The sequence below is a fragment of the Neoarius graeffei genome, chromosome 17, assembly GCF_027579695.1.
Source record: "Neoarius graeffei isolate fNeoGra1 chromosome 17, fNeoGra1.pri, whole genome shotgun sequence".
NCBI lineage: Eukaryota > Metazoa > Chordata > Actinopteri > Siluriformes > Ariidae > Neoarius > Neoarius graeffei.
Window position 1 is genome coordinate 34,618,201 of NC_083585.1, and position 26,767 is coordinate 34,644,967.

At 41.3% G+C, this 26,767-nt stretch overlaps 1 protein-coding gene across 1 annotated transcript in view; it reads right to left on the reverse strand.

Moving 5' to 3' along the window:
• Positions 1-10,425: 10,425 nt before the first annotated feature.
• kcnh2a (potassium voltage-gated channel, subfamily H (eag-related), member 2a) overlaps positions 10,426-26,767 on the reverse strand; it is a 35,106-nt gene continuing 18,764 nt past the window's right edge. Inside the window, exons 6-15 of the mRNA XM_060943493.1 lie at positions 22,142-22,564; positions 21,632-22,028; positions 19,763-19,962; positions 18,018-18,270; positions 16,645-16,838; positions 16,429-16,540; positions 16,066-16,284; positions 14,547-14,730; positions 14,000-14,192; positions 10,426-10,827 (exon numbers count right to left, since the gene is read on the reverse strand). Coding sequence (XP_060799476.1) covers positions 10,426-10,827; positions 14,000-14,192; positions 14,547-14,730; positions 16,066-16,284; positions 16,429-16,540; positions 16,645-16,838; positions 18,018-18,270; positions 19,763-19,962; positions 21,632-22,028; positions 22,142-22,564 — 2,577 coding nt within the window. The remainder of the gene's footprint in view (positions 10,828-13,999; positions 14,193-14,546; positions 14,731-16,065; positions 16,285-16,428; positions 16,541-16,644; positions 16,839-18,017; positions 18,271-19,762; positions 19,963-21,631; positions 22,029-22,141; positions 22,565-26,767) is intronic.

The window sequence follows — 26,767 nt, forward strand, 5'->3', positions numbered from 1 at the left end:
GTGAGAGAAATGGCATTTTGGATAAACTACCTTTAAACTGCATCTGATATTTATTCTCTCGCTCTCATCAGATGGTAGAAAATACCAAATTTGGACTTTGTTTAAATAATAGGCTATAGTCATAAAGAATGGAATGTCTCACTCTAACAGCTGGATCTATGCAGCTGCATCATTATGATATAGGGCTAGTAGAATTAGCTAACAGCTGGATGCTGCCTTGCAGGAGAACAATCTTTGACCCTTCCAGTGTCCTATTTATGAAAGCTGAAACCATGTGGAACTGTAAACAGCTGCACCCCAGTAGTGCTTTGTCCCATCAATCTGCTTTTCTTAATTCTGCGCCTTTATGTCCAGGATTTCAAACCAAACTAGCGTTTATGCAAGATAAAATGTATGCTCAGTGCAAAGTTTCATCCTTGTAATGATTAAGACTGCAGGCTCGGTTTTCAGTCTCAGGAGAAATGTCTGCGTCTTTTCTGGCGCAGTTTTCCGACCTCTGATGTCACGCAAAATCCTTTGACTATAGCGGGGCAGTGACGTCATCAGCCAGGCCTAAAGCATCTCGACCGCCATAAAAATGAAAAGAAATAAATAATAAACCGAGAGGGGCTGGTTGGGGGTGGGGAGAAGAAAAAAAACCCCAACCCAACCACATACTGTATAGACATTTATCCAGAGCATCATCAACATCCTGTCAACATGATGAACCAAAGACAATCTGCGCTTCAGTGGTGATCTAAGGCAATAGGAAAAAAAAAAAAAAAACCTTAAATATGCGACATTCACATTCATTACCCGTTCATAACGTATCAACAGCGCGCGTGACAATAATCCCCCTCCCGGTGTCAGTGCGTGTAATGGTCTCCGATGAGCGCATGATGCTTCCTTTACGCCCAGTTATCTGCTATTTTACTCTCATCACGTTTCATCTGGACACAATACAGATGATTTGCTCCTGTCTGGTTATTTTCGCCTCAGACGCGCAGCGCTGCGGATCAGTGGAATAAAGACTCACTCACCGCTCAACCGGTCTAAACCTGCAGTGGTGCGCGTGCCTCTCTGTTCACGGTCAGGTGCGCCTCCCTCTGCGTTCAATCCCGACGACCTCGCGCTCGCTCGCACGCACGCGCATACACATATACAATCACAATCGCGCGTGCACAGACGCACAAAGCCCCGCCCTCTTGCATGGTTCATCCAATCACAGCTGGGAAATATTGCACGCATGAAACGAAACTGTCCTGTCTATCTCAGTGAAAAGTACCTGTCTTCCCTACAGTCATGTTTTACACTGGTTTCCGGTTCCTGTAAGTACACTCCATCCATCCATCCATCCATCCATCCATCCATCCATCTATTTTCTCTATGACCCGCCACGCCTACTCAGATCAAATAGTGCAGGCTATGTGCTGGTACCTCGTATAGTGAAGGCTACATCAGGGAGCCTTTTCTTACAAATCCCTACAGTTATGGAACAGCCTTCCAAGTAATGTTCAGGAATCAGACACAGTCTCATCTCATCTCATCTCATCTCATCTCATCTCATCTCATCTCATCTCATCTCATTATCTCTAGCCGCTTTATCCTGTTCTACAGGGTCGCAGGCAAGCTGGACAAGTCGCCAGGTCATCACAGGGCTGACACATAGACACAGACAACCATTCACACTCACATTCACACCTACGGTCAATTTAGAGTCGCCAGTTAACCTAACCTGCATGTCTTTGGACTGTGGGGGAAACCGGAGCACCCGGAGGAAACCCACGCGGACACGGGAAGAACATGCAAACTCCGCACAGAAAGGCCCTCGCCGGCCACGGGGCTCGAACCCGGACCTTCTTGCTGTGAGGCGACAGCGCTAACCACTACACCACCGTGCCACCCATCTTAAAGACATTTCACTCTAAAAGTTTATGTCTCATCTCATCATCTCATCTCATCTCATCTCATTATCTCTAGCCGCTTTATCCTTCTACAGGGTCGCAGGCAAGCTGGAGCCTATCCCAGCTGACTACGGGCGAAAGGCGGGGTACACCCTGGACAAGTCGCCAGGTCATCACAGGGCTGACACATAGACACAGACAACCATTCACACTCACATTCACACCTACGGTCAATTTAGAGTCACCAGTTAACCTAACCTGCATGTCTTTGGACTGTGGGGGAAACCGGAGCACCCGGAGGAAACCCACACGGAGACGGGGAGAACATGCAAACTCCGCACAGAAAGGCCCTCACCGGCCACGGGGCTCGAACCCGGACCTTCTTGCTGTGAGGCGACAGCGCTAACCACTACACCACCGTGCCGCCCATCTTAAAGACATTTCACTCTAAAAGTTTATGTCTCATCTCATTATCTCTACACACCAAATTCCTCAGTGTTGAATTAACACTTTCAGAGTTAATTTGTGTCCAATTGGACCTATATAAACACAGTAAGGTGTTAAATCAACACTCTAGGTGTTAATTCAACACTGGGGATTTTGCTGTGTAGCCGCTTCATCCTGTTCTACAGGGTCGCAGGCAAGCTGGAGCCTATCCCAGCTGACTACGGGCGAAAGGCGGGGTACACCCTGGACAAGTCGCCAGGTCATCACAGGGCTGACACATAGACACAGACAACCATTCACACTCACATTCACACCTACAGTCAATTTAGAGTCACCAGTTAACCTAACCTGCATGTCTTTGGACTGTGGGGGAAACCGGAGCACCCGGAGGAAACCCACGCGGAGACGGGGAGAACATGCAAACTCCGCACAGAAAGGCCCTCGCCGGCCACGGGGCTCGAACCCGGACCTTCTTGCTGTGAGGCGACAGCGCTAACCACTACACCACCGTGCCACCCATCTTAAAGACATTTCACTCTAAAAGTTTATGTCTCATCTCATCTCATCTCATTATCTCTACACACCAAATTCCTCAGTGTTGAATTAACACTTTCAGAGTTAATTTGTGTCCAATTGGACCTATATAAACACAGTAGGGTGTTAAATCAACACTCTGGGTGTTAATTCAACACTGGGGATTTTGCTGTGTAGCTGCTTTATCCTGTTCTACAGGGTCGCAGGCAAGCTGGAGCCTATCCCAGCTGACTACGGGCGAAAGGCGGGGTACACCCTGGACAAGTCGCCAGGTCATCACAGGGCTGACACAGTCTCGAGGCTGAAAACATATCTGTTTAGTCAAGCCTTTTGTTAATGGTGCTTATGAGGGAAAGGAGGGTCCTCAGACATAGAGTGTTTTGGTAAACTGGGATGTATGGATGCTGTCTGGCCCCCACTCGCTTGCTCACTTGAGTTTGTTGATGGTGTAGTGGCTGCTGCTTTATGTCCCGGGGCGCCCTCATGCCTGTGTTACTTTCTGGCTCTCCTTTTTTATTTATGATGTCATAGTTAGTTGCCGGAGTCCCTGCTTGTACTCAGTGCAAAATGTATACTGTTCCTACTTATTCAGGTGACATTGGGCATACCTGTAGCCACTTATCCTGTTCTACAGGGTCGCAGGCAAGCTGGAGCCTATCCCAGCTGACTATGGGTGAGAGGCACCCTGGACAAGTCACCAGGTCATCACAGGGCTGACACAAAAAGACAAACAACCATTCACACTCACATTCACACCTGTGGTCAATTTAGAGCCACTAATTAGCCGAACCTGCATGTCTTTGGACTGTCCGGGAAACTGGAGCAAACCCACACGGACATGGGGAGAACATGCAAATTCCATACAGAAAGGCCCTCGTGAACCGCTGGGCTCAAACCCAGGACCTTCTTGCTGTGAGGCGACAGTGCTAACCACTACACCATCGTGCCGCCCTAAGTACACTACATATGATGTGAAATTAAGTTTGGAGTCATTTGGGATACAACCATTCAAAGATTTACTAATATTTAATATTTACTATTTTAATTTGTCACATAGTTTGTGACAGGGGAAGAATACAGAACAAAACCCCAATTGATTTTCAACCCCTTTGGCATAGATTTTTACACCGGATGCCCTTCCCAATAACCTGGTGACTTGTCCAGGGTGTACCCCGCTTCTCGCCCGTAGTCAGCTGGGATAGGCTCCAGGCTCCAGCTTGCCTACGACCCTGTAGAACAGGATAAGTGGCTACAGATAATGGATGGATGCCCTTCCCAATTTATCTGTGTTTGGGACTGGCACAAAGTATGCACTGGCCTGTGAAACCCCAGTGGCTGGGTATTTTACCTAACCTGCATGTCTTTGGACTGTGAGGGAAACCCACGCAGACACGGGGAGAACATGTAAACTCTACACAGAAAGGCCCCCATCGGCCATGGGGTTTGAATACAGAACCTTCTTGCTGTGAGGCGACAGTGCTAACCACTACACCACCGTGCCGCCCATACTATAGAATAGAATAGAATGTCTTTATTGTCACTGCACAAGTGTACAATGAAATTTAGTTCATCATAGGAGAGCAAAGCCACTGCGTACGTGCACGCCGCCACTCTTGGGCACTTCAGCCCATGTTGACCTAACTGCATGTCTTTGGACTGTGGGGGAAACCGGCGCACACAGAAGAAACCCACACAGACATGGGGAGAACATGCAAGCTCCACACAGAAAGGCCCCCGTTGGCCATGGGGTTATAATCCAGAACCTTCTTGCTGTGAGGCGACAGTGCTAAGCACCATGCTGCCCATACTACTTGAGGTTCTTCAAATTACCGTAACTACAACCCCGATTCCAAAAAAGTTGGGACAAAGTACAAATTGTAAAGAAAAACGGAATGCAATGATGTGGAAGTTTCAAAATTCCATATTTTATTCAGAATAGAACATAGATGACATATCAAATGTTTAAACTGAAAAAATGTTTCATTTAAAGAGAAAAATTAGGTGATTTTAAATTTCATGACAACAACACATCTCAAAAAAGTTGGGACAAGGCCATGCTTACCACTGTGAGACATCCCCTTTTCTCTTTACAACAGTCTGTAAACGTCTGGGAACTGAGGAGACAAGTTGCTCAAGTTTAGGGATAGGAATGTTAACCCCTTCTTGTCTAATGTAGGATTCTAGTTGCTCAACTGTCTTAGGTCTTTTTTGTTGCATCTTCCGTTTTATGATGCGCCAAATGTTTTCTATGAGTGAAAGATCTGGACTGCAGGCTGGCCAGTTCAGTACCCGGACCCTTCTTCTACGCAGCCATGATGCTGTAATTGATGCAGTATGTGGTTTGGCATTGTCATGTTGGAAAATGCAAGGTCTTCCCTGAAAGAGACATCGTCTGGATGGGAGCATATGTTGCTCTAGAACCTGGATATACCTTTCAGCATTGATGGTGTCTTTCCAGATATGTAAGCTGCCCATGCCACACGCACTAATGCAACCCCATATAATCAGAGATGCACGCTTCTGAACTGAGCGCTGATAACAACTTGGGTCGTCCTTCTCCTCTTTAGTCCGAATGACACGGCGTCCCTGATTTCCATAAAGAACTTCAAATTTTGATTCGTCTGACCACAGAACAATTTTCCGCTTTGCCACAGTCCATTTTAAATGAGCCTTGGCCCAGAGAAGACGTCTGCGCTTCTGGATCATGTTTAGATACGGCTTCTTCTTTGAACTATAGAGTTTTAGCTGGCAACGGCGGATGGCACGGTGAATTGTGTTCACAGATAATGTTCTCTGTAAATATTCCTGAGCCCATTTTGTGATTTCCAATACAGAAGCATGCCTGTATGTGATGTAGTGCCGTCTAAGGGCCCGAAGATCACGGCCACCCAGTATGGTTTTCCGGCCTTGACCCTTACGCACAGAGATTCTTCCAGATTCTCTGAATCTTTTGATGATATTATGCACTGCAGATGATGATATGTTCAAACTCTACAATTTTACACTGTCGAACTCCTTTCTGATATTGCTCCACTATTTGTCGGCGCAGAATTAGGGGGATTGGTGATCCTCTTCCCATCTTTACTTCTGAGAGCTGCTGCCACTCTTTTTATACCCAGTCATGTTAATGACCTATTGCCAATTGACCTAATGAGTTGCAATTTGGTCCTCCAGCTGTTCCTTTTTTGTACCTTTAACTTTTCCAGCCTCTTATTGCCCCTGTCCCAACTTTTTTGAGATGTGTTGTTGTCATGAAATTTCAAATGAGCCAATATTTGGCATGAAATTTCAAAATGTCTCACTTTCGACATTTGATATGTTGTCTATGTTCTGTTGTGAATACAATATCAGTTTTTGAGATTTGTAAATTATTGCATTCCATTTTTATTTACAATTTGTACTTTGTCCCAACTTTTTTGGAATCGGGGTTGTAATAAATTTACTTCACTGTCAGCTGCTAACTAAAAATACAGACTTTTCCAGAAAGATTAGTGAAGGAAATATAGAGAATTGCTGCTTGTTTTGGAAATTGCATGAGAAGGATAGAGTTTAAAGTGGACATGCCTTGGAAAACTGTTTTTCTTGTTATTTTTGAAATAAGATATGTTGATGCGACTTGGGAGCGGCATGGTGGTGCAGTGGTTAGCACTGTTGCCTCACAGCAAGAAGGTTCTGGGTTCAAGCCCAGTGGCCAACGGAGGCCTTTCTGTGTGGAGTTTGCATGTTCTCCCCATGTCCGCGTGGGTTTCCTCCGGGTGCTCCGGTTTCCCCCACAGTACAAAGACATGCAGGCTAGGCTAACTGGTGACTCTAAATTGACCGTAGGTGTGAATGTGAATGGTTGTTTGTCTCTATGTGTCAGCACTGCGATGACCTGGCGACTTGTCCAAGGTGTACCCTGCCTCTCGCCCATAGTCAGCTGGGATAGGCTCTATTTTGCCCGTGATCCTGCACAGGATACCGTAAGTGGTTATGGATAATGGATGGATGGATGGTGTGACTTGGGGACAAACTAGGCTTTTCGAAGTGGACTGTTACCTTCCCAGGCTGTAATGGGCATAGAAATAAAATAGGCAGAACAAACAGACCAAAAGTGTATGGGCTGGGCTACACCTACGTCCACAGCAAGTCTCCAATGTGAACAGCCTCTGTCGTCTTAGTTGTGGCACAGGTTCAGTTATCTGCTCCTTCATTTTCTTCTTCTGACTAGGGTTCATACATGTAAGGCTATAATCCTGGCACAGAAGCCATTACTTACCTCTCCAAGTTTAGCTACAATTTCACACATTTTGGTGGCGAGGGTGTGGATGACATAGTATTTGTTTAAGTTAGCCAATCAGTGCAAAGCTGAGTACATATTTAATATTTAAAAGCACAATCGCAAAATCAGCCTGTCTTATCCTGTAGAGATTTCATGCCATGTTAAAACTGCAGAGAAAGACGATCTCAGGGAATAATATAAAATAAAAGTGTATGGCATGTTCCCTTTTAAAAATTCAGTGTATTGTTCAGTGGGGTATGTGGGGATTATTACAGTGGCTCAAGGGAATGAATATTTCCAGTAGAAGGGAAATTGTCTGAAAAAGGATGCCCAGACATATAGGCCAACCTTTACAGCACTGATGAAAGAATTGGATGTAAAAATGATGTAAGGACATGCAGATGGTTTCTTGGCAAAAGCCACATCAACTACCAACTGCTCAATTTGAATCAACATCACGAATATCTTGACTAATAAAAAAATACTTGTCAAATGTAGTAACATAATCCAATAGTTCCCAAGCAGCTTCTCGAATATTTTTTCCCAGGGATTACTTTTAATTTTTAATGCCAGTATTTTTACACTTTCTTGATCACCTTTTGAGTAAAATATCCTCCAAAGAGTTTTGTACTTCTCCTTTTTAAATTCATTTAAGATTCTTTTATTGGCACACAACAATATTGGCGCTAATAGGGTTCAGAACAGCTCAACAGTCAACAATAAACAATATACTAAACAATAAAGTGCAATAAAATGTATATACTTAACATTTAACTGGGTGGAATAAAGTCCCGTAATCCTAATTTTCTATCACTTTTCAAAAATTCATACTCAGAATTAGGGTTACAGTTAACAACACCACAATAGAGATTTTATTTCAGGTTATGTATGATCCAGGAAAAGGAAGACAATAAATGCAGAAACCTGACCTACAAAAACATACATCACATAATGTACAAGGATTGCATTCAAATTAGTGAGTATTTTTCCTTCACTCAATAACTGCAACAGATTTAAAGTATATTTGCAGTAATTAATCTACAATCTGTAATTAATCTACAATCTATAATTAATCTGTAAATTGGTTCCAGATTTCTAGAATACATTATATCAATTTACGTAAGTCCAAACTCTTCAGAAACATTGTTCAGGCAAAAAATGTTTATTGCTGGTGCTGTCAAAGTGGTTTAATTATACATAATGTGTATGACTTCAGTGAGAAAATATTCAAGGATCACTTGAATTACTTAATCTGAGGTATTTTTGCTTTAACAAGAGACCAGTGCACTTTTCATTTTACTACCAGAGTTAAATTCAGAGCATTGTTCACTGCCAAAAAGAAAGGCTTAATGTACTTTGAGTGGCCTTATTGCTGAGCCTGGAACCATTTCTCAAGTAACCCAAGCTAACTCAAACATTTACCTAAGGCTACTGACATGAGCCAGTTTTGTACAGCAAACAATAATGTCCCCTGTAATCAAGTGAATACAAACTGCCCGACATACACATGACAAGTGCAATGACCCATGCAAATATTGGTTATATAACACACTACAATATTCACCATACACAGTATTGCTGTCTTGGTCTTGTCAGAAGTGGGGAAGTGACTTTGTATGACATGTTTTATTATCATGCAACCCTAAATCAGAAAAAGTTGGGACAGTGTGTTGAAATTGAAATTAAAACTGAAAACAATAATTTTTAAATAATCTTTGACCTGTATTGCACTCAAAACAATATAACAGCACATTGTGATGTTTTACCTCATGAATTTTATTGGGTTTTTATTCAGGCACCCTCTTCTTCCGCAGCCATGCCTTTGTAATGTGGTTTTGCATTGTCTTGTTGAAATCTCCCTGGAAAAGCTATCGTCTTGAAGGCAGCACATGTCACTCCAAAATCTCAATGTACTTTTCGATGCTGCCATCACAGAAGTGTAAGTTACCTTTGCGAAGGGCACTGACTCAACCCCATACCACGACAGACCCTGGCTTTTGGACTTGTTGCTGATAACAGCCTGGATGGTCCTTTTTGTCATTGGTCCAGAGCACATGGCATCCATTTCTTCCAAAAAACACCAGGAATACTGATTCGTCTGACCACAGTACATGTTTCCACTGTGTAATGGTCCATCCCAGATGCCTCTGAAGTTCATGGCATCCATTTCTTACAAAAAAAGACCTGGAATGCTGATTTGTCTGAACACATCCTCTGATGCCTCTGAGCCCAGAGAAATCGACAGCACTTTGGGAAACAGCTAACATAAGGCTTCCTTTTTGCACGGTAAAGTTTTAACTGGCATTTGTGGATGGAACTCCATATTGTAGTGCTTGATAAGGGTTAGCCAAAGTAATCCCAAGCCCACATGATTATATCAGCTATAGACAAATGACGGTTCTTGATGCAATGCCATCTGAGGGATCAGAGATCATAGGTGTTCAGCTTAGGCTTGAGCCCTTGCCCTTTACACACCGAAATTCCTCCAGATTCCTTGAATCATTGAATGATATTATGCACCGTAGAGGGTGAAATATCCAAATCCCATCCTATCTTTCTTTGAGGAACATTATTTTTAAACATTTCAATAATTTTTCTCACACATTTTTTGACAAATTGGAGATCCTCAGCCCATCTTTGCTCTTCAAAGACTAGGCCTTTCCTGGATTTTGTACCAAATCATGATTACAATCACCTGTTGACATCACCTGTTTCAAATCACATCATTATTTAATTGTTTTACCTCATTACTAGCCCTATTACCCCATCCCCACTTTTTTTTTTTTTGGAATGTGTTGCAGGTCTGAAACACGGGAATGGATGAAAATGGAATGTATATTAAAAAATTAAATGAAGTTGACCATCCAAAACACGAAAAATATCTGGGGTTCATACTGTCTGCAACAAAATACAGGTCAAAGTAAATTTAGAAGAAATCACTGCTTCCTCTTTTTAAATTTGCATTTTCCTTACCATCCCAACTTTTTCTGATTTAGGGGCTGTATTTTGTTGTATTGCATTTCTTGCTGCATCCCCATTATCAGGTTAAACCTATGATTGGTCTCTCCACTGGGATCTTGGCCGAGAATTTTGCACTTTATTTTTGATGGCACTATGGAAGACTGTTGATTCCTTAGTAAATAATTTAGTTTATTTTCAAGTTTTTTTTTCAGATTAATTTGAAAAATTCAACAGTTAATGTCATAAAATTATACAAAACAAGGAATTTTACTTATCCTTAAAGAAGATATTAAAATAAGGACTTCTCACATGCTTAGTTATGATATTAGAAATTAATATTTAACATCCAGGATCAGAAGCATGTCTTTGCTGAATTGAGGAGCACTTTTTTGTTGTGCGTTGACCTTGCAAAGAAAGGCGTCTTGCATTTTCAGAAGACATCAAATCTTGCATGAGTTGAGGGTGTTCATGGTTAATAGTTTCATAGAGAGTAGGATTCCACAGAGAACCAGTCACATCCACAGGCTGCCTGTCAGGAACAGCGGTCATGACATTGGTAAGCCTCTCAGGACTACTGGACTTGCTCAGTCGCCCTTCACAAGCGTTTTGGGTTTTTGGGTCAAACCCCTGACTCTCAGGAGTGGAAGCCAATGAACAATCTAAGAGGTGGAACTCCTCACTGTCCTGCAGCAGCTCACATGACTTAGTAGAGATGTCACCATTATCCTCAAGATCAAGTATCTATTAAAAATAATACAAGAAGATAAAATAATTTGGTGTAGGTCTTACATCTCATCTAATCTCATTACCTCTAGCCGCTTTATCCTTCTACAGGGTCGCAGGCAAGCTGGAGCCTATCCCAGCTGACTACGGGCGAAAGGCGGGGTACACCCTGGACAAGTCGCCAGGTCATCACAGGGCTGACACACAGACACAGACAACCATTCACACTCACATTCACACCTACGGTCAATTTAGAGTCACCAGTTAACCTAACCTGCATGTCTTTGGACTGTGGGGGAAATCGGAGCACCCGGAGGAAACCCACACGGACACGGGAAGAACATGCAAACTCCACACAGAAAGGCCCTCGCCGGCCACGGGGCTCGAACCCGGACCTTCTTGCTGTGAGGTGACAGCGCTAACCACTACACCACCGTGCCGCCCTAGGTCTTACATGATTAATAATATTACATTACAGGTATTTAGCAGATGCTGTTATCCGGAGCAATGTACAACATACCCAGAGCAGCCTGGGGTTAAGTGCCTTGCTCAAGGGCACTTCAGCCATTTCTGCTGGTTTAGGGAATCAAACCAGCAACCATTTGGTCTCAAAGCTGCTTCTCTAACCATTCTATACGTTAGGCCATGGCGCCCCCTAATATGGTCTCAATTTGTCATTGTGTGGTGAAAATATTATAAGGTATTTGTTGACTAAGGCTACAACATTAAATGACAACTGCAGCAACAGTTCAAGTATTAATTTGGTTTGGTAAAATGAGAGAATATTAGACTACTAATAGCTGAGTTTACACTGTATAATATTCAGTCCAATTTTTTTTTTTTACAAAGCTCAATTTTCATTTACGTTTGCAGGTGAAAATTGAGCGTTGTAAGGGAATTATTTGGTTGTGAGCGGATATCAATATTCTTATCATGCATATTGTGACACAGGTATCAGTGGTCAATTTAGTGCTATTGTGACCAAAGACAGCTGATGACCAAAGTTCTTGCAGTGACAGAAATTTTTGATTGAAATTTGTTTTGATTCAAAATGTGACCACTGCTACAGTGCTCGTCTAAAAGCCACCAGTAAGAGGACAGCATAGGATGATGCAAAATTGGAAACATGACAGTGAATATAGCCCTACGATGACCTGGCGACTTGTCCAGGGTGTACCCCGCCTCTCGCCCATAGTCAGCTGGGATAGGCTCCAGCTTGCCTGCGACCCTGTAAAAAAGGATAAGCGGCTACAGATAATGGATGGATGGACAGTGAATATTTATATCTGAAGAAGTGATCATTTAAATACTGACTTGCTCACATTAATTAATAGAACAGTAACAGCCTACATGCCTGGCTCCTCAGAAAGTGAGCTGCAAGGCTACTGTTCATGCTAATGGTCAGGGGAAAAAAATCTTATTACCACAAACTCACTTTGAAGAATGGTCATTCCATTTTGTCCCTTTTATATCCAGCCATGAACAGCTTCAAACTCCTCTTCTTTTCCTTTTAAAGTTTTTATTGCAACTATTATACTAATGGCTTGTTTCTGTTACCCCATTTTCTGCATGAGCCCAGATCTTACTGATTGATGCCATAAGCAGCACATAGTCATTTTCTTTAATTGCAGGTTTATCTTTAGAGGATTTTGTATTCCATAGTCTGATACAGAACTCAGCCAAGAATTTTTGGATTCATCTCATACAGTGTGACAAGCAATAATGTTAAAAGACTGTAATAGTGGAGTCTTAAGATTGCCTTCAGTAATTTATCAAAACTATAAACACATGACCGTGAGCTGGCCTAGTGGTTAGCATGTCCACCTGTCAACCGAGAGGTTGCAAGTTCAACTCGTGGTTGGGTCATACCAAAGAAAGACCATCATAAAAATGGTACCTACTGCCATCTGGCAAGGTACGCTGCAATACAGATGTGAATAGGGAGTCAAATTCTCATGGTTACCAGAGAACCAACCCCCCACTGTAATCCTAGCTATGTAATAGGTGAGAGGTTGAGGGCTATAGAGGATGTGCAGTCACGTGACCCGTCCATGTTTACTCCACCATATTGGACGGCTTCAGGATTGTTTACCTTGCGCGAGCGTAATGGATCCAGGGAGTAATCCCCAAGAAAATTCGGAAAATACCCCATCTACATCGCGCGATAACTTGTCTAAGTTTGTTCAGCATCTTGAAGGTGACGTGAGGCAGCGTTACGTGGAAAAGTGTTCCAGGTTGGGGATTGCAGATCCGTACAACTTGCCACAATCCTTGTTCAGGGAAATTCGGAGCTGTGGTGCCGGCAATTTGCCCGATCTGGCCTACCACGACATTTACAATTTTCTCGTTAATCGTGAATTGTGTTACACTGGCAAAGCCCTCAAAGCTTACAAGAGCCTGGAAGCTTATAAATATTTTGTTGCAGGATGGGTATCCCAACTATACCTCTGGAAGGTTCCAAAGAAGAATGTCTACTTGATAACCTCATGGGTAAGTGGCATTAAGACGTTTATCATAAAGAGACTATGCAGGACGTTTTATCGTAAGAATGTTCGAAATCTAAACTCAGTTCCAGATAATGACAGGGTTGTAAATATGTATGTTTTTGTCTGAAAAAAAAATCACAAATCACCACTATCTTTATCTGTGCAGAATTATTATTCAGTATCAGATATAAATGTATTAGAAGATTACACCTACCTGATATGAAGTGTTCACTACAAATTCGGCTGGTGGAACTGGGGTACCAGTTTTCTCTTCGCACAGCGGACACCCATTTTGCGCGTCTCTCCTCGTCTGCGGGGAATCTATAAAATGACAGGCCCTCCTTTTGGCCCTGTCTATTGGTACAACCAAATGCTGAACAAGATATAACCATTCTCAAAAGATCTACTCCCACACACTTGATAATTAGAACGGGTTCGTCTAAGTTCTATGCGCGGGCATGCCGTCCAAGATGGCAGATAAACAAATATCACGTGACCTCGTGACGTCACGTGCACACACTCTATAGAAACAGAGATTGGTGTTGCACCCATGTGCCTCAAAGAGCTGGGCAGTCCTGGGGCAGGAGACTGCCTGGTAAGATCAGGTCCTGGCTTATGGATTTATAGACACATGATAAACTGTAGCAATGTCACCATTCCTCCAGCTCCAACACAAGTATATGATTTCAGTGGTTTAGTGGTACCTGAGCTTGAATGGTTGATCTCTCAGTTTCTAAAGGATTGACTGGTTGCACAAGCTTTTGTCCAAGTTTAGGTGCATTTGGTGATGATTCAGGTGGAGAGGTCACAACACTATAAGCTGGTGGAACAAGAGCCATCTGCCGCTGAAGAAACTGCATGATGGCTCCAATGTCTGTAGACATATGAGACTCCAAGCTGTGGAAGCACAGCAAAGAAAATTAAATGCAATAAGTACTGTACACGCTCAGAAAATAAAGTTCCTTACTGTACCTTTATCAGTACAACAGCTTGTCACTGTGACAGTACCTTCTAAGGTACTTATTTGTACCCTTTATGTACTGTTTGGGAACATATTGACCCTAAAAAGGTACAACTAGTTTCCTTGAGGTCCAGTAGTGAGCCCTGGGAGTACATTAGTGTAGATTGTACCTTGGGGGACAGAAATGGACTCCTACTGTACCCCTATTTCTGACAGTTTAGATAATATCAACAATATACCTTGACTGTTGAAGAGAAATTAGGAATTAATCAGAAATTAGACTCTATCACCTGCGAAGTTGTTTCTGCAGAAGTTCCAGTCTGTTTTCCACCTTACTGCATTGACGGGGGGTGATATTGTGTGAGAAATCCATAGATGAAGATGAGGGAGGAGGGCAGGGTAAACTGTGGCTGGGCACCTGTTGGTAACAATGCCCATGGCTTTCTCCCCAGAATCTAAAGATGTTGGAGACCTCTGAAGAAAGAAAGAAAATATATATATATATATATATATATATATATATATATATATATATATATATATATATATATATATCTGCTATGCAGATGATACCCAAATTTATTTTTGCTCTATCACCAAATGACTATGCCCCCCTTGAATGTCTCTACCAGTGCATCGATCAAATCAATAGCTGGATGTCACAAAATTTTCTCCAGTTGAACACAGATAAAACAGAAGTAATTCTATTTGGAAAAAAAGATGAAAGACTCGGGATTACCACTATACTTGACACAAAAGGGATTAAAACTAAAGAAATGGTTAAAAATCTTGGTGTTTTCATTGACAGCGAGCTAAACTTTGACAGTCACATGAAAGCAATCACTAAAACGGCATTTTACCACCTAAAAACATTTCCAAACTAAGAGGACTTATGTCAAAAAATGATCTGGAAAAACTAATACATGCCTTCATCTCTAGTAGGGTTGATTACTGCAATGGCCTTTTCACAGGCTTGCCAAAAAAGACCATCAAACGACTTCAGCTGGTTCAAAATGCAGCGGCGAGGGTTCTCACACGAACAAAAAGAACAGAGCACATTACCCCAATTCTAAGGTCCCTTCACTGGCTTCCAGTAAGCTACAGAATTGACTTTAAAGTATTGCTGCTGGTGTATAAATCTCTAAATGGTACAGGGCCCAATTACCTCTCTGATATGTTGCAGCGGCCTAACCCAATCAGATCTACCAGATCGCAACAGAAAAATTTACTATTAAAACCAGTTGTTAAAACAAAGTGTGGTGAAGCAGCTTTTAGCTACTATGCAGTACAGCTATGGAACCAACTGCCAGAGGACATTAAAAATGCTCCTGCTGTTGGCAGCTTCAAATCTAGGTTAAAGACCAAGCTGTTCTCAGATGCTTCCTGTTAAATAATTAATATTTTTACATTTTTTATAATCTTTACTTTCTCTGCACGTTTTAAATTTACTTTAATTTTATTCTATTTTATTCCGCTGGTTTCTTTTTCTTTTTCTCCTTTTTGGCATTTTATTATTTTATTTCTACTATTGTTTAATTCTTATTATTTTCTTTTAATTCTTTTAATTCTTTTAATTAATTGTTTTAGATTAAAAATAAAATTATTTTATGTAATTTTATTTCTCTATTGTTTACTGTTTTTGTTTTTGCTTCTGTAAAGCACATTGAACTGCCATTGTGTATGAAATGTGCTATATAAATAAACTTGCCTTGCCTTGCCTTATATATGTTACACAATGTCGTGTTTTGGTACCCATTTAAATGTGTAAAAAAATGTGCAAGTTTTATATAAAATTTCTTTATAGCCTACCTGAGATATCGTTACAACTTGTTTGCTCTCTGTGTTTGCTTATGTGAAATTTGGGAGTGTGACTGTGGAAGAAGGTTTGCCTAGACTCATTCTCTTCATCACTGCTAGTTTGAGAGGATGAGGAATCCAAGTCCTGATGAACCTTTTGTCCTTTTTCCTCATACTGCCTGCTCCTCCAAGGCTGAAGAGTTGTCCTGTTAAGTTTGGCTTCTGTCTTCACTGTGCTGTCTAATAATAGTGAGGAATAAGACCAGATAACATTTAGAGTAAATCTACCCATCAGACTTATACTTTTAAGCCGAATTCTACATAGTACTTGTTTCATTTATTAAACATATCGAATAACATCTTGTAATATTGTACCTTTTTCATTACTGCGATGGCAGGAAAGTGCACTTGTTGATCTGTTCATTTGATCTTTCATGTAGGCCTTTCCTGACTTCTCGCTGGTGTCAGACCCAGAAATTGTTGTAGTCTAATGAGTGAGAATGTTTCAACAAATGCATTGTTGTTGTTTTTTTTAAGAGCAAGTTCTCACAGTGTTGTGTATTTCTTTAATTTTTCAGCACAGGTACCTACGTCTCTAAGGCTGAAGGTGATCTCCAGGTTGCTCCAGAAGTAATTGGAGAATTCTGGATACATGTCCAGCACCTCCAAAACATCCTCCCTCTGGATCTTGTGCAGATCGCAGTAGGTCAGAGCTCTTACATCAGCGCATGACTTCCCAGGGCGTGTGTACAAATTAATGGGCTCCCCAAATATATCATTCTTTCCTACAGGATTGTACCAAATGAATTATACATTAAATCCATTAATTAATTGCATGAACTTACAGAAGCTACAAAATTGAGCTGCTCACGTTATTACCAGACAAGACCCCTGTAAAGATACTATAGAAGTTGTAAACTGGATTGATTTAGAGACAAACAGAAAAATTCACAAGTGTTTGCCAGGATTTAAATGTCTTCATAATTTAGCTCCTAAACATTTGAGCAATTATTTTACGAGGAACTCACGTATTCATAGTTATAACACTTGATGTAAATCTGATTTGCATTTACCAAAACCTAAGCTTACGCTCGGTAAATGAACTTTTAGATATTCAGGTTCAACACTTTTTAATTCATTGCCAGCAAATATTAAATCAACTACATCTCTAAATCAATTTAAAAGGCTCATTAGGTCATATTTTTCATAGTCTAATTTATATTATATAAATTATTATGATATTTTTGTTAGTTTCGTATATTTTCTTTCTTGAAGTTTTTGTTGTGTTTTTTCTCTTGAGACCATGGTGGTAGTTTTAATTGAATTTTTGGATTAATCACGTTAATGAGATTTTTAAAGATTGTTGTAACGTATTTTTGAAATTGTACATAAGTGTAGTTTTGTATTGTATTAGTGTGGTTTTGCAGGGCCCCTATGGATACCAGCAGTGCTGAATGGGCCACCCTGTTGAAATAAAGTTTATCTATCTATCAATCTCTGATATACAAGCAAAGACAGCAAATAAGATGGAAAATAGCTTATAAAATAGGCTCAGTATTGGTATGAAAAAAACAATATCATGGCTGACGGTCATTCTTTAAACATGCGCTATATTTAACAAAACACTGAGTGGTAGCTGGTATCCATCCATCCATCCATTATCTGTAGCCACTTATCCTGTGCAGGGTCGCAGGCAAGCTGGAGCCTATCCCAGCTGACTATGGGCAAGAGGCGGGGTACACCCTGGACAAGTTGCCAGGTCATCGCAGGACTGGTAGCTGGTACTATATGCTATATATTCTACAGTAATATGAAAGTGTATATTAATAATCACACGATGTTGCCTTCTTACTACAATATTTATCTTACTCTTCATGCAGTCTTCTTTGGTAACAAACAGGTATGTTCCCAAAAGTTCATGCATATAAAACATTTAACAGAAGCTAAACCTTAAAATGCCTTACCCAGGATGGCTACTACTACATCACCCCTCAGGATTTCAATGGAGCCTCGGGAGATAAAGTAGAGGTCTGAAATGACATCACCTGCATGAACCAGTGTGTCTCCTGGTGGGGCATGTGTTGTCTTAAATTTCATGGCTAGAGCACGTAAGCAACCTTTGGTGGAGCCTTTGAAGGCTTTGCAGTTCTGTAGCAGACTGCGGTTCAGATGCAGACAAATGTCTGCTTGCAAGCATTCAGGAAAACCCTTCAGCACCTGATCAGGGTAGAAGAGAGATACAGGAGTGAGCAGTATTATATTCTCTATTGAATATTTTATTATTATACATACAGGACACTTTTTCAATGGAATAAAACGTGTTCTATTCCCTTCTAGCGGGTTTCATTCATTTGGTTTGGTAGCATGCAATATTGTTAGCATATTGCTTATCCTATGTGTATTATGGCACTCTACTCAATGGAGAATGAGTGTTGAATATGGTTTACGAAATTGCATGGTTGTCAAGACATGATGTCACATGTCAGAGACGTAGAACTTTTGCACTAGTGAGCGACTGTGACAATTTGTAAGCAAACATGGCCGCCAGGTTTGCTTTGTCAAATGCAGAAAATTCTGAGAGAATTTTGAAAGAGAAAGACGCATTGAACACCCGAAAGGAATGTGTATAATATAATAATACTACTACTAATAATAATAAGGGCGGCATGGTGGTGTAGTGGTTAGCGCTGTTGCCTCACAGCAAGAAGGTCCGGGTTCGGGCCCCGTGGCCAACGAGGGCCTTTCTGTGCGGAGTTTGCATGTTCTCCCTGTATCCGCGTGGGTTTTCTCCGGGTGCTCCGGTTTCCCCCACAGTCCAAAGACATGCAGGTTAGGTTAACTGGTGACTCTAAATTGACCGTAGGTGTGAATGTGAGTGTGAATGGTTGTCTGTGTCTATGTGTCAGCCCTGTGATGACCTGGTGACTTGTCCAGGGTGTACCCCGCCTTTCGCCCGTAGTCAGCTGGGATAGGCTCCAGCTTGCCTGCGACCCTGTAGAACAGGATAAAGCGGCTAGAGATAATGAGATGAGATAATAATAATAATAATAATAATAATAATAATAATAATAATAATGATGGCTTTTCTTCGTGGTATATCAGATCATCTTCAACTCGTTCAATATCATGCTAGCTGAATGGAATATATTTGATATACCACAAAAAAAGCCAGTCAATATTATTTAAATATATGTTATTACACATCTGGTGCCACTGTCTTGACTCATAATTCATCTCATCTCATTATCTCTAGCCGCTTTATCCTGTTCTACACGGTCGCAGGCAAGCTGGAGCCGATCCCAGCTGACTACAGGCGAAAGGCGGGGTACACCCTGGACAAGTCGCCAGGTCATCACAGGGCTGACACATAGACACAGACAACCGTTCACACTCACATTCACACCTACGGTCAATTTAGAGTCACCAGTTAACCTAACCTGCATGTCTTTGGACTGTGGGGGAAACCGGAGCACCCGGAGGAAACCCACGTGGACAACATGCAAACTCCGCGCAGAAAGGTCCTCGTCGGCCACGGGGCTCGAACCCGGACCTTCTTGCTGTGAGGCGACAGCGCTAACCACTACACCACCATGCCGCCTGCTGACTCATAATTATATAATTAATTAATTAATATAATATACATTCAGCTGTGAGAATAAATATCATCAGTACAATCGTAAAATGTAAGGGAGGAAAAAAAAAAACTTACAGCATTCATATCAATACCATTGGTGTAGGACCAAGCATGTTGGAAATACTCCTCTAGTCGCTGCCTTAGTGGATTGGGGATCTGGTGGAATCGAATGAACTCTCGCACCCGTAGCATCTGTGTGTGGTAGCGAGCAGTTCCAGAGTAAAGTCTCTGGATAATAGCTGACACATTCCCAAAGATACTGGCATACATCAGTGCTGTAAAAAAAATTCAATTTTTTTTAAATAAAAAACCGAATGTATTTCATTGTGAATGCATAGAAGGTTATCTGGGTGCTAATGAGAATTTAGAAACTTTCTGAGCCATTAAGAAGGTTAAAGTTATTTTATTTTTATGGGTAACAGTTATCAATACCAGAAGAAGATTTGTGTGTCACAACCTCATCTCATCTCATTATCTCTAGCTGCTTTATCCTGTACTACAAGGTCGCAGGCAAGCTGGAGCCTATCCCAGCTGACTACGGGCGAAAGGCGGGGTACACCCTGGACAAGTTGCCAGGCCATCACAGGGCTGACACATAGACACAGACAACCATTCACACTCACATTCACACCTACGGTCAATTTAGAGTCACCAGTTAACCTAACCCGCATGTCTTTGGACTGTGGGGGAAACCGGAGCACCCGGAGGAAACCCACGCGGACACGGGGAGAACATGCAAACTCCGCACAGAAAGGCCCTCGTTGGCCACGGGGCTCGAACCCGGACCTTCTTGCTGTGAGGCGACAGTGCTAACCACTACACCACCGTGCCGCCCCTGTGTCACAACCTTTGTGATTAAATTTGTAATCAATAGCTTTCCAATGAACACATCTCTGTTCATTCTTTTCAGATTATTAAAAAACAAGGAAATTAAATGGAATACAAAAGTAATGTAATATGTGGAAGTCGGAAGCAGGACACGTGCATAAACTCAGCGTCTCTTTTATTAATCCAAGAATCATTGGCAAAGTCCATAGATGGGGTCAAAACACAGGCAGATAGAATAACATGAGGATAATTCATAATAAAAACACAAAACCAAGGCAAGGGTCCAAACCAGGAAGTACTACAAGAGAAAAAGAAAAGGGATCACATGATACTAAAGCTTGGCCTTAATGAGACAAAATGATAAGAATTTGCAAGGGGGCGGCACAGTGGTGTAGTGGTTCGCACTGCCGCCTCACAGCAAGAAGGTCCTGGGTTTGAGCCCCGTGGCCGGCGAGGGCCTTTCTGTATGGAGTTTGCATGTTCTCCCCGTGTCCGCGTGGGTTTCCTCCGGGTGCTCCGGTTTCCCCCACAGTCCAAAGACATGCAGGTTAGGTTAACTGGTGACTCTAAATTGACCGTAGGTGTGAATGTGAGTGTGAATGGTTGTCTGTGTCTATGTGTCAGCCCTGTGATGACCTGGCGACTTGTCCAGGGTGTACCCCGCCTTTCGCCCATAGTCAGCTGGGATAGGCTCCAGTTTGCCTGCGACCCTGCACAGGATAAGCAGCTACATATAATGGATGGATGGATGGATGGATGAATTTGCAAGGAGGAACAGAAACAACAGGGCAGAAATAACCAAACTAATCAAAGTGAGAAACAGAACAGGTGAACACTTCAGGGTAATCATGACAGGGTGGCAGTAGAACCAAAACTAAAGGACAAAACAAAAGCCCATTGAGTGAACTAAAAACAACAACACTACCTGAGAATACAGAGGGCAATTTCAAGTACACTCTGAGACATTTCATATTATACTAGAAATGTCTAAAATTTCTCTGTAGGCTGAGTAATATAAAAATAATTTTCTTCAGTTATAATATGTAATTCAAACATATAGATAGTGTATAAATAAGATTTCGTGACTTGAATATTTGAATCTTTAAGAGTACTCACCACCAATGAGCATAACACAAATTGAGAAGATCTTCTCAGGGTTGGTGTTTGGTGAGACGTTCCCAAAGCCCACGCTGGTCAGACTGCTGAAGGTGAAGTAAAGAGCAGTGACATACTTGTCTTTAATGGTTGGTCCAGAAGATGGAATTGTCTCATTATAAGGCTTGCCAAGCTGTTCTCCCAGTGAGTCTAGCCAACCGATTCGAGATGAACCACTTCTCTCCACATTCCCTATGGCATACCAGATACATGCCAGCCAGTGTGCAATTAACGCAAAGGTGCACATGAGCAGGAAGAGCACTGCTGCTCCATACTCTGAGTACCGGTCCAGTTTACGTGCCACACGTACTAACCGCAGCAGCCGAGCTGTTTTCAGCAGACCAATCAGAGTGGTTGTCTGGAAAGGAAAGAAAATCGAAATTTCAAAAGCTTACAAAACTTTGCATTCATGTGCAGTCATGTTCGAAGGTGAGTGGTGTTGGGGTACAAAAATTTAGTGAGTCTTTGCACCTCTTCTCCAGAGCGGTAGATAAGCAGGTCAAATGGAATGGCAGCCACCAAGTCGATGAGGAACCAACCTTTAAAGTAGTGCACAGCAATGCGGCCGGGCTGGCTGACCACCTCATCGTTGGTATTGACATAAGTTGTGCGAAAGTTAATGACAATATCAATAACAAACATTATATCTACAATGAGATCCACCACATTGAGAGGACTGCAGGAGTATCCACAGCGCTGCCTGGCAGCCTCCTCCTCATCACTTAGCAGGAAGGCTGCCGAGTATGGTGTAAAGATGGCTGTGTAGATAACCAGTAACAGAATAACCCAGTCCCATACAGCCTTGAAGGGACTGTAGTGCAGGATGGTCCACTTGTGGATGCGGGGAGCTTGAAGCTTGTACTCAGGGAGGACATCAGCACTCAGAGACAGTACCTAAACAGGAATACAGTTACCAGTCAAAAGTTTGGACACACCTTTTAATTCAGTGTTTTTTCTTTATTTTTATTAATTAAAGGACACTTCATGTCTTAAAGTAATGATGGATGTCGTTTCTCTTTACTTAGTTGAGCGGTTCTTGACATAATATGGATTACAACAGTTGTTGAATAGGGCTATTTACGGAATCTTTTTATTTACTGTTTACTGTTTGATTTCAATCGCATTATGAAGGCCAAAAATTCCACTAATTAACTTTTGACGAGACACACCAGTTAATTGAAAAGCATTCCAGGTGACTCCCTCATGAAGCTGGTTAAGATAATGCCAATAGTGTGCAAAGCGTCATCAAGGTAAACGCTGGCTACTTTGAAGAATCTAAACTATGAAACATATTTCGTTTTTTTGACACATTTTTTTGTTTACCACATAATTCCATAAATGCTCCATATGTTATTTCATAGTTTTGATGTCGTCAGTATTGTTCTACAATGTAGAAAATAGTCAAAATACAGAAAAACCTATGATTGAGTAGGGGTGTGCAAACTTTTGACTGGTACTATATGTAAATACTTTTTGAATTGCATAATTATTGGCACTCTTTATGAAAATAAGAAAAAAATAAAGCATGTTTATATAAAACATTACACACACACAATGATTAAAATGTCGACTCCAACAATGTCAGAAAGTATTTATCATTGTTCTAATAAACCTTATTCTCATTAGAAATACTTTCTGAAACAGTGTATTGAATTTTTAAGAGTATATCCTACATCTTTCTCTCAAAAATATGACCCAAAATTATTGACATTCTGAAAGAATTGTTGAAATAAATGCAAACAAATTATTATTATTCTTTAAAAACTTGTATTATTTTTCTCGCAGTCCTCAGGAACTCTGATGGCAACTTACTGTTTCTCTTGGGGATAAATATAAAGTTTAATTTATTAACATGTGAAATACTAGAGAGAAAAAAAACGACTATGATAATCATGTTAATGATGAGAAATGATGAGAAATGACAGAAGTGCTGCTGCTGCTTTTGATACTATATCAAATGCACAGTAGACCTAAAAGCTTTCCTTAATAACTGTTCAGATACTTCACACCCTCAGGCTCCGAACGCTAAACTCTTGGGCAACGGCACTCTTCACATTCTTTACAATTCCTCAAATCCATAGAAACATTGTACATGGTTCTAAGCTTGTTAACCACCACACCTCCTTTTGTTATGGTTCACTCCTTATTTCAGCTTTAGCTTCACCTCTTAATAATATCTCTGAGAAGCAGTGCATTCTCTGTACTTCCAAAAGTAAAAATAAATAAATAAATGAATAAATAAATCATATATTTCTTTTGCCCATTATGTTGGCTATTAAGGTGTGGCACAGTGGTGCAGTGGTTAGCACTGTCACCTCACAGCAAAAAGGTTCTGGGTTCGAGCCCAGTGACCGACAAGGGCCTTTCTGTGTGGAGTTTGCATGTTCTCCCCATGTCCGTGTGGGTTTCCTCCGGGTGCTCAGGTTTCCCCAACAGTCCAAAGACATGCAGGTTAGGTTAACTGGTGACTCTAAATTGACCATAGGTGTGAGTGTGAATGGTTGTCTGTGTCTATGTGTCAGCCCTGTGATGACCTGGCAACTTGTCCAGGGTGTACCCCGCCTTTTGCCCGTAGTCAGCTGGGATAGGCTCCAGCTTGCCTGCGACCCTGCACAGGATAGGATTCTACACAAATATAAAAAGTCTTTGGTTCTCTGTTGTACTTTGTTTTCCGAATCATTACATCCCTACACAACATAATGGTTAGTCAGGATACAGAAAACTTTCTATATTTCAAACTTTTCACACACAAAGCTTTTAATAGTATGCACAAAAATAAAAATAATACAGAGTAAACAAGACTTAAATTAAATAATTAAATGCTAAAGAAAAAGATCAGGTTTGGGTTGTTTCAGAAAATGTGAGGGAATTGTAGATTTTTGGACCATAAAGGTAAAGCGATTAACTCTTGGAATGTTCAGTCAGAACCTGGATTTTAAGCCCGACAGAACCTTCAACATATAATAATGTATTAAACAACTGAGTTATTAAGAGCATTCAAAGCTTCTAAATAAGGTGAGCTAGTGTGGCGATGCTACAGTGGGTTTCATGCCCCCTCCCTTTTTTTAATGCATGCTAGTACACTATCTGCAGGGTTTGGAAAATACTGTGGTCTTTTATAATTTTAGGTACTCTCCACAACATGAGTCAGCTTCTCAGCATTTTATACTACTCTGTTTAATGACCCAGGCTGGCCAGGTGGTGACACTATAGCATTTCTTCTGTATTTGTATGTATTTTTACTAAATACAGTCAATTAAAAACCCTTGAAAATCTGTGTTTACATGTGATTAAGCTGTGCTGTGGTTGAGATTTGTTTGAGCAAAAGTGGCTGTAACACCTCCTACTCTCTCTGTGAGACTGGACATGTATCCACTTTGTACAGGACTCGCCATATGACTTGGGGTTGGCAATATTAAATATAAAGCATTCCTTCTAAGCAGGACACCATCATGATGTCAGCAGTTAGTCAGCAGGTGAAAGTGAATACAGAGAGACAAAGCTTTAATAAATGCATATGGATGTAAAATCTGCCTGAAAAGAAGGAAATATATTATATACACTACCGTTCAAAAGTTTGGGGTCACTTTGAAATTTCCTTATTTTTGAAAGAAAAGCACTGTTCTTTTCAATGAAGATCACTTTAAACTAATCAGAAATCCACTCTATACATTGCTAATGTGGTAAATGACTATTCTAGCTGCAAATGTGTGGTTTTTGGTGCAATATCTCCATAGGTGTATAGAGGCCCATTTCCAGCAACTCTCACTCCAGTGTTCTAATGGTACAATGTGTTTGCTCATTGCCTCAGAAGGCTAATGGATGATTAGAAAACCCTTGTACAATCATGTTAGCACAGCTGAAAACAGTTGAGCTCTTTAGAGAAGCTATAAAACTGACCTTCCTTTGAGCAGATTGAGTTTCTGGAGCATCACATTTGTGGGGTCGATTAAATGCTCAAAATGGCCAGAAAAATGTCTTGACTATATTTTCTATTCATTTTACAACTTATGGTGGTAAATAAAAGTGTGACTTTTCATGGAAAACACAAAATTGTCTGGGTGACCCCAAACTTTTGAACGGTAGTGTGTGTATAGGAGCATTCAGAGTGTATTTTAGGATCATATATTAAATTAACCTACCATTTGCTTACCTTGAGGAAACTTTACATTGCTAAAATCATTCTCTGACCTCACTGCTTGCTAATAATTAATTTGCCCTTCAGTCCAAAATATGTATGTAACCATTAATTAGCTAGACTCGGAAAAGTGTAGTTAACATTTATAACTCTAACATTTTGCAACCACTTTGATCTCAAATCCAAGAAAAGTCTGGAAAGTTGTTTCTTTTGATGACTGCATTCAATATAATTGCTGTTGGTCAGAATGGTTTTGTAATATCAGTCCTAAATTTAATGCTGAGGATAATTTCTCACAATTTGGAAATATACGCACAACAGCTGGTTGATTGCTTATCCAAAATACTACCAGGCTGCATAATTTCTCCATCTTACACAATATTTGATTTACTCAGCATCCATCCATCCATTATCTGTAGCCGCTTATCCTGTGCAGGGTCGCGGGCAAGCTGGAGCCTATCCCAGCTGACTATGGGTGAGAGGCGGGGTACACCCTGGACAAGTCGCCAGATCATCACAGGGCTGACACATAGACACAAACAACCATTTGGTTAATTTAGAGCCACCAATTAACCTAACCTGCATGTCTTTGGACTGTGGTGGAAACCGGAGCACCCGGAGGAAACCCACACGGACACGGGGAGAACATGCAAACTCCACACAGAAAGGCCCCTGTCAGCCACTGGGCTTGAACCCCGACCCTTCTTACTGTGAGGCGACAGTGCTAACCATTACACCACCATGCCGCGATTTACTCAGCAGTTGCACACATATTTTGTTATGACTCAAGTAGGCCTGGACTCGATGTTAACCCTTGGTAATTAGCATTAGATGTGGGAGACATTAAGAACTTCTGAAGAGGATTTCAAAGAACTGGCACTTCTAAACCAGTCTGAGAGAACTAATTTACCCTTGCAAGAGGATGTCGATGTCTGCTGTAAACAAAAATCAAGGCCAAG